This window comes from Dreissena polymorpha, chromosome 14 (genome assembly GCF_020536995.1).
Source record: "Dreissena polymorpha isolate Duluth1 chromosome 14, UMN_Dpol_1.0, whole genome shotgun sequence".
Lineage (NCBI taxonomy): Eukaryota > Metazoa > Mollusca > Bivalvia > Myida > Dreissenidae > Dreissena > Dreissena polymorpha.
Genome location: NC_068368.1, coordinates 63,627,279 through 63,638,312, shown reverse-complemented (window position 1 = coordinate 63,638,312; position 11,034 = coordinate 63,627,279). Strand labels below are relative to the sequence as shown.

Sequence of the window (11,034 nt, the reverse complement as noted above, 5' to 3'; positions counted from 1 at the left end):
TGTACAGTTTTTAATTAATGAATGTAATATTGATCAAGATCGTTCCGAATAAGAGTTTTGGAATATCAACTTGTATTTTAATGTTTGAATGTTGCTCATTATGAAAGTAATATCAGCTAAAAAAAATATGGTGATGGTAAAACGAAACAAAGTAGGTGATGAAGTTCTTTTTTAATAAATGTTCAAGGGACATTGTTTTAATTGGAATAATCTATAAACGGAAACTGATGTTCACCGTGTTTTATTTATTTTTTTATTTTAAGGTTTCGAACAGAAAATAATTGAGAAAAGTAAAACCATTTGGCGGAAAAAGTTATTTTTGGATGCAATGTATGTTCCGCTATACATATACCAATATTTTTTTTACACAAATATGAATTATAAATATTAAATTAAAATGTAATGCAATTTAAGAGTATCATATATGACAGATTCTGCAAAACATATGTTTCAGGGTGTTAAACGATGCCTTTTAAGAAACAAATATGTTTTCTACTCCCGAACTGTGCAATTGTTTCTCAGAATTGTTTTTATGAACATCATCGCCACCGGCATATCAGCTTGAGTAACTTCGATCTGTACTGCTCGTTCATGGCGATGTAAATGAACGGGCGCGATACGCTGTTCAGGAAATAGCTCTTCAGGAACACGTGGTACAAGATCTTCAAGTTCGTCGGCAATTTTTTCGGAATGTCTCCGTCCACGTACCTCAGCATTACGAGGATCAAGTAAGGAAGGTAACTCAGTATGAACATAAACGTCACCATTCTCATGATTAACGTGTTCTTTTTGAGGGAGAGCTCTTTCAAGTCGCCACCTGGTTTCGCCTGTCGATGTGGCGCGGAGGTATGTGCCATACTGACGTTCATGCTGCTACCGCAGAGCGCGGGGGATAAACCTTCAGATTGCGGCACAAGATCGACGCCATTTTTGTCCCCACTGGTTTCAAAGACGTTATCTTCTTCTGGAGTAGAAACTGATCTCTTATACTTAAAACGCTCAGAATCGTTCCCCGTCGCTAAAGGGCCGATGGAGATTCGATGGTCTTCTAAACTTCGCCTCCATTTGACGTCTGCTTTTTCGGCCTCATCGGCGCTTTGCGCACGCGCGAGCGTGTTCTTCTTCTTTGGTGACTGGCTCGGATCCGCTGAGAACGTACCTGTTTGGTGACTGCAACTCGGAATTTTACCTTTGGCCGCCGTACCTAAAATAAGAACAACAGAAGTAGCAGTATTTAGAGTAACGAATTCCCGTGGGGTGGAGAATATTGGCTGTTTGTTATAATGCAGCTAATGAAGCACAACTGGAGTAATCAGCAAGCCTCGCGGGAATCGTAATAAGGATCTTCTGCTTCCATGGTATACACTGTTCATAATGTAAACACGCTCATGTATGAAGTATTTGTACCAATAATTACTTTCTCTTCTGTAATAATAATAATTGTTTTCAATACTAGTTTTTGCCATGGACATATGGTGGCAATCAATTGACAATTAACCCTTTGCGTGCTGGGAAATTTGTCTTCTGCTTAAACGTCGTCTGCTGAATTTTCTAAAATAAGCATTTTCTTCGATTGTTTTCAAAGAATACTATCAGAATAGCAAACAGTTTGGATCCTGATCTGACGCCACTTTTTGTGGCGTCTGATCAGGATCCAAACTGTTTGCAAAGGCCTTTTAAATTCGGTTCCAGCACTGAAAGAGTTTAGTTGTGTTGGCAAACATTTCTGAAAAAAAAAAGATTATTGGACGAGAAAATTCAAACGAACTCATTTAATTGTATATTTTGTATTCTAAGTAAAAGGTTTGAAATATATTTTTAGGCAAAGAAATAGAAACATGAAAGAAGTAGCTCGAATGTGAAATACATTTTTACTTCAACATTGTTCATTTTTTAAATAAAATAAGGTTTCTTATCTTTCATATGTATGAACAGCTACGAAAATAGAATATCGAAACTTATTTTATCAATATCTATGCATCGATCATCGCGAACGCATTGAACGTTTTACCGAAAGAAGAATATTTGACTTTTTATCAATTTAAATATATAAACGTGATATTATTCAGGTTGGTAGGTCGTGAATAATTGAGTCGTGTTTTGACAAAATTTGGCTTAATGCATGTGCGTAAAGTGTCGTCCCAGATCAGCCTGTGCAGCCCGCACAGGCTAATCAGGGACGACACTTTCCGCCTTAACTAGATTTTTACTAAGAAGAGACTTTCTTTAAACAGAAAAAATCATAAATGCGGAAAGTTTTTCACAGAGCACGGCTTATATATTAGCGTGATATTATGCAGGTTGGTAGGTCGTGAATAGTTAATATACCTGTAATTGCCGACACGATGCCTAACTTAAGAAGCCCAGATGCATGTCCGCTGTTGTCAAGGATGTCGACGAACGACGACAAGAACAGACGGTTTCCGATCACCATATACATCACGATTAGGGTACCGAAGATGATAACGTGACCACCCATCAAGAAACCGAGGAACAGCAACTTTGGAATCTTGTCAACCTCGTCGTAGTAATTAGTCACGTGACATGTTTTGCCTTGTACAAAGTAATGTATCTCTGTAGCATTGTCGTCGGTCTCTGTTGAGTTTTTGGGGACTGGCAGTGTGATTGTACTCGTTCCGTAGATGACGAGTGCGGGCCATTGTGTGACGACGGCCAAGACGGTGGCTCCAATGCAGGCCCTCATAGCGTAACGCTGTCCATATGTGATCCTCTTGAGTGGCTTACATACCATGAGGTAGCGGTCGTATGCCACAGTGACCAGAACGAATGAATAGTTGGCCGTGACAATGAATGACAAGCATCTCGAGATCTTGCAGAGCACGTCATGGTCATACGTAAAGGGCCTCGCAAACACGGAGATTTCAACCGGAATAATTAAAGAACAGTTGACTACGTCCAGAGCGGCCAATGTAATGATAAACACGGATGTCTTATTCCGTTCCCACTGTTTAATGAATATATACAACACGAAGCAGTTACCGATAAGTCCAATGATCATAAACGCAGTAAGCAGACTAACTGGATAAATATAAACATATAGTTCAAGCCGTTCATAATGTTCGAATGTCGGTCCATAAGTTATGAACATTTTTGAAATGTTTGCCAACATTCCGTTCTGCATAGTAAGGCGTAGTTAGTACAGTTGCAGCCACAGCCGTCGTAATGTTATCAGTGCTTGATTCGAACCATGTTTCCATCCCTGAAATTTACCAATAAATTATTATCAAAGACGTCCCAGAGCGACATATGTCAGTATGCATATTTGCTGTTCACTTTAAAGGGGTATTTTCACGTTTTGGTAAATTGACAAAATTAAAAAAAAGTTATTTCAGGTTCGCAAATTTTCGTTTAAGTTATGACATTTGCGAGGAAATAGTAATACTGAACATTTACCATGCTCTACAATATTCATTATTGACGATGCTGCGAAGCAGCTCGTCTAAGTTATCATACCATAAAAAAAATCTTCACAATGGCGACCTATGTAAAAGACCGAGCCAGTCCGATTGAGAATTTTTTTCTAATCGGCATACCTCGCTGATTATCATTGATAAATTTAATGAAGCTCAGCTAAAAATAGGACAGCATATTCTGGGAAAAGTTTTAATAATGGTTTGAAAACGTTAATTTAAAATCCGTTATTTTCAATCCATTGTATGTTTATAGATCAATGTAACAGCTATGCATTTTCTGTATTGTATTTGACATTTGTCGTGATTCTGTAAATAAATTGCGAATTTTAACGTGTATAATTAACGTTAACGCGATCATTAGTATAAAGAAAACGAATTATTTCGAACCTGCCATTTGTAAACGTTATAGCGAGTATGGTATATAAACAGCATAATAGCCGTATGGCTAAAAATTAAATATTTTCCCCCGAAAAGTCACAGGGGCAGGTCGAGCTACAAAGACCTCGTGAAGAGGCCAGTAGGACCTGTCAATAAACTCTGATACACACACATACAATATTTATGAAACTCGCTCTTCTGCGTGCTCTCTCACTTGCATGTTTAATAAACTTTTCAAACAGGAATTAGAGAGCCACATCAGTGCACACCCTATGTTTGATAATTCATTCGTTTGTTGGATAGTGTTTGCTGTTTTAAACACATATTAGGTCATATCGCGGAGATTTGGCCTTATCATAGAGGTTGCTGTTGTATAGTTTATTTCAAATTGCTAGTGACATATGCGATACGATAAGCGTTGGAACTCCAACACCCGCACAAGTTAGTGAACAGTTAGTTCTTTCGTGAACAATCAATGCCAAAAGCAAATCAAGTTCCAACTGAAAGATTTTCATGATTAAAAATTAGCACTGGGAGGCGCGGTTAAACTAAAAATCAGATTGTTTTGATCTAAACCAATGCCTAACAGGATTTGAAGGTATAAAAGAAAAGACACAAAAGGTCATAAGGCGATCATCTAATACTATGTGCTCATACCTACTTTCGGGAATCATCATGAAATTATTGCCGTACTAAACGAACAAACATGCCTAAGCTTATTGAATGAGAGAAAAAACAATAATCAAAAGAGAAAAATTATATGTTCATGCACATGGGCATGTGAAATCACGTCCGTACACATAACATCATGAACTTAAGAAAGGAAACAACATAATATAACGTTTTGTTTGATATACATGTGAAATTAAAGAGCATGGTGTAATTGCATGTCAAGTTTTGAATGTATCTGCTACGTAACGTAATGTTATAACCCACAAACGTTTTACTGTAACAGAAAGTTTTTTTTAAATAAATGGTACAGAAAATACACGGCGAATATATTTCTTGTTATATTTGATCGAGAATGTAACCAGCCTTCCAGTTTCGCTGAATTGGTAAAGTTCCCCACCTGTACTACTTCCCCGTACCCCCAATTTTGTTTGGTACCCAAAATGTTTCGTATCCATTTTTTTTCGTACCCAAATTTTTTTCGTACCCAAATTGTTTTTCGTACCCATTTTTTTTCGTACCCATTTTTTTACCCATTTTTTTGACATAATTTGTGTACCCAAAATTATCGTACCCACAAACACAATTTTGGTGATGTAGATAAACTTAAATTGATGCTTGAATATCCATCCTCTTGAAAAGCATCGTCACACCAGTACTGTCAGTACTTTGATATTCATCTTTTGACGATTTGAAAACCTGAAAATTATAAAGTGTTGCAACGCGAAACGATTGAATAATTTGGAAAGTTCTGTTGTTATATTTTGCGAAACAACAAGGCCTATCATAAAAAAATTCACCCGCTCATAGCATGATGGTCGAGTGGTCTCAACGGTAGACTTTTAACTCCAGGACTCCATGTGTTTTTACTGGAGACTTTTATGTCTATTTTTTTAATTTATCAATATAAAGCGTTTAATTACAAGCTTCAATACATGCCAAAATCTGTGAAAAGATGGCCCCTTTAAACATGAGTTCTGATATGTGCGTGCACAAGATACTGTTTTAAAAATGTGGGATTTTTATTTCGTGTTAGTAAATGTTTATTTTAGCGTGAAACAGTCTATTTAAATCAGTTAATTAATTTATAAAAATTGCATGCAAATAAAGCAATTTACAATCCTCACTTATACGCGTGTATAATAAGCCCAAATGTATTTCTTAATACACCATTTGTCAGTCGATGTTAATATCTAAATAACTTATAAATATCCTTACACTCTGGAATATTGCTGCTTTTTCTTAAATGAAATTTAAAAACAAATCGAAGAAGGTTATCAATTCTTTGAAATAACGTTACTGTTTTATTTCCTTAAAAATAAATATATTTCATTATTTCGAAGAAGAACAAATATTAACATTTTTCTAGTGTTTCATTTTCCTTACTTTTTAATGCGCGGAATCAGCATAGTCATATAATTTCGTCCACATGGAATTCCTTTCCTCTTTTTACCTTTACACCTCTTTTTAACTGATCATTACACAGTTTGAGTTTAATCACAGTAAATTCAACAGCATGAAATGCCGCACAAAATTATATTTTAGATATATTATCTATTGTAACAGCTACAGTGCCAAGATATCACTGGAAAATCGACTAGTATGTTTCCCTTATTTGTTGTCAAGTAAGTGCAAATGAAAACCTGATCGCCAACATACAGACATTACGCTAAACCTTAATTTAGTTTATTTCTGATCTCACACTAATTTTTCGCTGAAAAAGAGCATGCGCTTGCTATCTTTTCAGGTAAAATTAATTTATACCTTCCGTTTTATATCTATCCTCACATGTAGCATTTTGGGAGTAACGTTCAGTCAAACAAAAAACATTTCACATTATTGATTTTTACTATCTAGTTGTTTATTATTATAACATTTACACATTAAGTAAATGCATAAATTATCAACAATAAAACATTAATCTCTATGACAATGTCGATTCCAATTCATAAGAGGAATATTTACAACACTATTATTTCCGAAATTTACATCCGCTTATAGATTCAAATGAGAATGTTTTCGATACAAAATCTTGCGCAGTCGTAGTTATTGCTTCTGAAATCCTTGACAACAAGGAACGCTTCCATAGTGTTCACCTAGTCGTCCGCTCCGAGAGAGAAACAATAATCCAATAATCGTTTCGTATAAACAGAACAGAACAGAACATGTGTTTTATTATGACTTGCACAATGTACATCGCCAATATAACAAAACAAACAAAGCATAATTAAGAACATTCATGTCACGGTAATCATATATTGACAGTAACTACGGTATACCTGTATATACGGTATACCTGGTCTTTATTATAAAGCTTATTACATTTTATTGTGATATACATACATATTGTGATATTCAAAATGTTAAAGTATGTGTCCTTGTTTTACGATGATGAACTTACATTTAACAATGAGTTTCTTTTATTTAATGCGTATTTAATAAAAAGAGAAATTTTAATTAATTTGGTTTTGTTATCAATGCCCAACATTTCCAAAAATTTAAACATCGATGGGCGTTGGTAATAAAGCTTTGGTACATATTTTTTGCGTATCTCCTCTAAAAATGGACATATAAGCATACAAGGGACAAAATTGTCACAAAACCAGGTTTTCATTGTGAAAAAAAAATCTGATAAAGGGAGAAAACTCAAACTGAACTTTTGAAATGAACAAAAAAAATTAACCCCCTTTGTAAGTTTTTTTTTTAAAATCTATTTTTAGTCGTGGCGACCTTGACATTGGAGATATTGACGTGATTCTTTCGTGCGACACACCGTCCCATGATGGTGAACAAATGTGCCAAATGATTTTAAAATCTCACAATGAATGACATAGTTATGGCCAGGACAAGCTAATTTATGGCCATTTTTGACCTTTGAACTCAAAGTGTGACCTTGACCTTGGAGATATCGACGTAATTATTTCGCGCGACACACCGTCCAATGATGGTGAACAAATGTGCCAAATGATTTTAAAATCTGACAATGAACGACATAGTTATGGCCCGGACAAGCTTGTTCCGCCCGCCCGCCAGCCCGCCAGCCAGCCAGCCAGCCAGCCCGCCAGCCAGCCAGCCAGCCAGCCCGCCCGCATTCGCCAATCTAATAACCAGTTTTTTCCTTCGGAAAACCTGGTTAAAAATGATATTCATCTTCAATTTCATGTGAATTACAAAATAAACAATAACGCTGATCCCTAGCAATTCTATTTCTACCATATCTACCGGTTTGTATTCTTAGTGGGTGAACCGATAGTTTTAGCCTACAGAAAAACATTCTTAGGCTGCTAGGTAGTAAATCGAGGTATGATTCGTAATGCAAATTGTTTTTGAAAAGTACATAAGTAGTAAGAACATGGTTTGTCTGCATGCTCTGGGACCATTCCTGTATAAAATTGTCAAAGATACGTTATTTAAAAATACAAATAAATGATTTAAAATCGATATTTTCAGCGTCTTCAAAAATATAAGCGAAACCATGATTGCTTAGCAATAACTTAACATTATATACCCAGTTTTTTAAGCCAGCGTTACAATCTGCTTTGGCCTGGTCATAAACCTTTTTAATAAAAATATTATCTGTATGTATAATTTTACTCCAGTATTTAATAATTTGTATATACTTTGTAATGAACAGAGGGTATCGACCTAACTCCCCATATACGCCCGCATTAGATGTATTAGCTTTAAGTTTTAAAATACGTTTGCAAAATTTCAGATGTATTCTCTCTTGTTCTTTTGATTGCGTAAATCCCCATACCTGTGCTGAATATTTAAGTATAGAGCCAACAAATGAATCAAAAAGTTGACACAGTATCTTTGGCTTTAGATCGTACTTTTTAAAATGTTGCAATAGTACGTTTAATGCCTTAATTGCTTTACCTGCTAAATATTCTTGATTCAGCTTAAAACTCCCTGTGTAGTTGAAAACATTGCCAAGATAAATAAAATCGTCTACAACAGTTAATTCTTTGCCATCAAAATTCCATTTTTCATTTGGCAATAGTCTGCCCCTCTTCCTGAAAACCATAATTTTTGTTTTGTCTGTGTTGACAGTAAGTCCCCATGTTTTACAATAAGAGTGCAAAAGATTAATATTTGTTTGCAATTCATCTGGCGATTTCGCAAAAATGGCCATATCGTCTGCAAAAAGTAAAAGCATTAACACAATATCGTAAAATAATAATCCCGAAGTAGGTTCATTTTGCAAATAAAGTTCAAGGTCATTAACAAAGAATGAAAACAAGATCGGCGAGATTACTTCCCCCTGCCTTAAACCAACTGCATATTCAAAAAAGTCGGAGTAGGTGTTACATGATTTTACACATGATTTTACTTTATTATACATATCACGTATGATTCTTAACAATTTACCTTGGATTCCTGATTTGTACATTTTCAGCCAAAGGGCATTTCGATAAATTGAGTCAAAGCATTTAAACATGTCCACAAAAATAACATAAAGACGTTTATTATGATTCAGGTAATTTTGGATTACTGACAAAAGTATAAAAACGGCATCAACGGTTGATCTCCCTTTCCGAAATCCGAACTGAGCGTCCGAAATAATATTGTTTTCATTACATAAAGATTTAATCCGCTTGTTTATTACAGTGGTAAATAGCTTAGACAAACAGCTTACAAGTGTTACACCTCAGTAGTTACTAGCATTTTCAGTATCCCCCTTTTTGTGAATTGGCACAATTACCCCCTCGGTCCACTTATCAGGAAAATACCCCGAGTTTAAAATAGCATTGAATATATCACACAGATGAGATCCTAAAATATCCACACTTTCCATGAAATACTCATTCGGCAAATTACTTAACTGACACGTGACATTGCTCTAAGGTTACAATACACTAAATGATCGCTTCATGTAGGGCTGTACTCTCTAAAAAAATATCATAGTTGACAGGAAGGCATGTTTGACACTTTTTACCATTATTGGGGTGTGATCTTGCGGAGATAATGGTAGGGCATGAATAGGTGTTCACAACTGAATCCCTGAAATATGATACACTTGAAGACTAAAGTAAACCATTGCAGTAGAAAAGGTTATATTTCACTAAGAAACGGCCGAAAAAAAAAGTTACAAAAACAGTCGATTTTGATTTGTGTCAAGTTCTTTCTTGCTTTGTACATGACATATCTTTTTTATTGCATAAATCGATTCCGCTTAGAATGGCCTTTAAGAAAAGGTATGGTTATGGGGGTCTCTATGTGCAAAATGTTGCATTTATTTTCGCTCAAAGTTGTCGCTTTTACATTGAATTATATAGGGAAACTATTTGGTGTATTATGACCTAAACGCAAAACCAGGCCTAGTCACAAAGAAGCTGTATTTACAGAAAATCATCATTTTTTTAGTGGGATATGACGCGTTTTGGCAAATTTCACGGAATAAATGCGTTTGTTTCGCGAATTTAAGGAGCATCGTGAGTTTTTAAGAAAAAAATACGTTTTCAGAGGAAAATAAGAAAAAAAAACGTACAAAAACTCGTCTTCAGCATCTCAAATCGCAACAATTTGTGCTGAAAGAGCTCATGAACACGTTTTAATAGTTGTTTACTTCTTTTTCTACATAGCTTGTAACAATATTCCAGTATTTTGACCGATTGTAATTATTTAGGGTAATCGTTTTGCGCCTGAACGCCCGTTATAAATCAAAGCTCCTAACGCGAAAGCCACATGGCTTATCAGGCGTTATAATAAAATGCGTTTTCAAGCATTTCTACGTGAAAGATCGGTCTGAAAATTGGCATGCACATAGAAAATAGGTTTATAAGTATCGAGAAGTGCTTATTTTTCGCGATGTTAACAGTCAACGTTGTCTTAAAACGCGAAAGCAGTACAGCTGAATCGACTGCGTTGACTTCGTTTAGGTAGAATTGTAATGATAAGCGCTAATTGTTAACAACTTTATTACCCAATGTGTGTATTGTGTTTTTCAGTGTTGTTGCAGAAGATTATACAGCCTCCACGCACCGGATTAGATCCGGATCAAAGACAATAAACAAAATTAAAAGATGGTGATGTTTATACTTACCGTATACATTCACCGCATTTATTACAAATAAATACAGAACAGTTTGGTTGTTTGCGTTTAACTACAATACAGGTGTAAAACTAGCTTGTGCTTCGTTTTATGGGCTATCGATCTTTTTAATCATTGACATCTTTAGTTAGTTTTAGGAAGTTTTACGATACATGTTTCAAATAATTGTTACTTGTAGAAATTGATAACGTAACAGGTAAAGAGAAATTAGCAATCATAACGATTAGTTCCATCCAAACGCAGGGAAATTGTGTTCAAAATTTCACTTTTATTTTTGCGCGATTTCCAGGAAATCCCCGGAAAGCACGTGTTTCGAATGACTGAATATGACGCAATAAAACATTGCTTTGTATCCTATTGCATTCAATCAAATTTAAACTCACTCGTCCATTGGTGGTTACAATTAAATCTGAACTTTACACTTCCGAAAATTATTGTACTTAAAGTGATCAAATATTTACGATGCAAAACTCTTGAAACTTTATTGAAAACTGACCA

At 35.3% G+C, this 11,034-nt stretch overlaps 1 protein-coding gene across 1 annotated transcript; it reads right to left on the bottom strand.

Annotated features, from left to right (window-relative positions):
- Positions 1 to 225: 225 nt before the first annotated feature.
- LOC127858280 (uncharacterized) lies at positions 226 to 9,264 on the bottom strand. Its single transcript, XM_052395271.1, has 3 exons — positions 8,853 to 9,264; positions 2,329 to 3,220; positions 226 to 1,204 (listed from the first exon to the last, which is right to left on the bottom strand). The coding sequence occupies exons 2-3, from the start codon at positions 3,140 to 3,142 to the stop codon at positions 540 to 542; spliced, it is 1,479 nt and encodes a 492-aa protein (XP_052251231.1). The 5' UTR covers positions 3,143 to 3,220; positions 8,853 to 9,264; the 3' UTR covers positions 226 to 539.
- Positions 9,265 to 11,034: the final 1,770 nt, after the last annotated feature.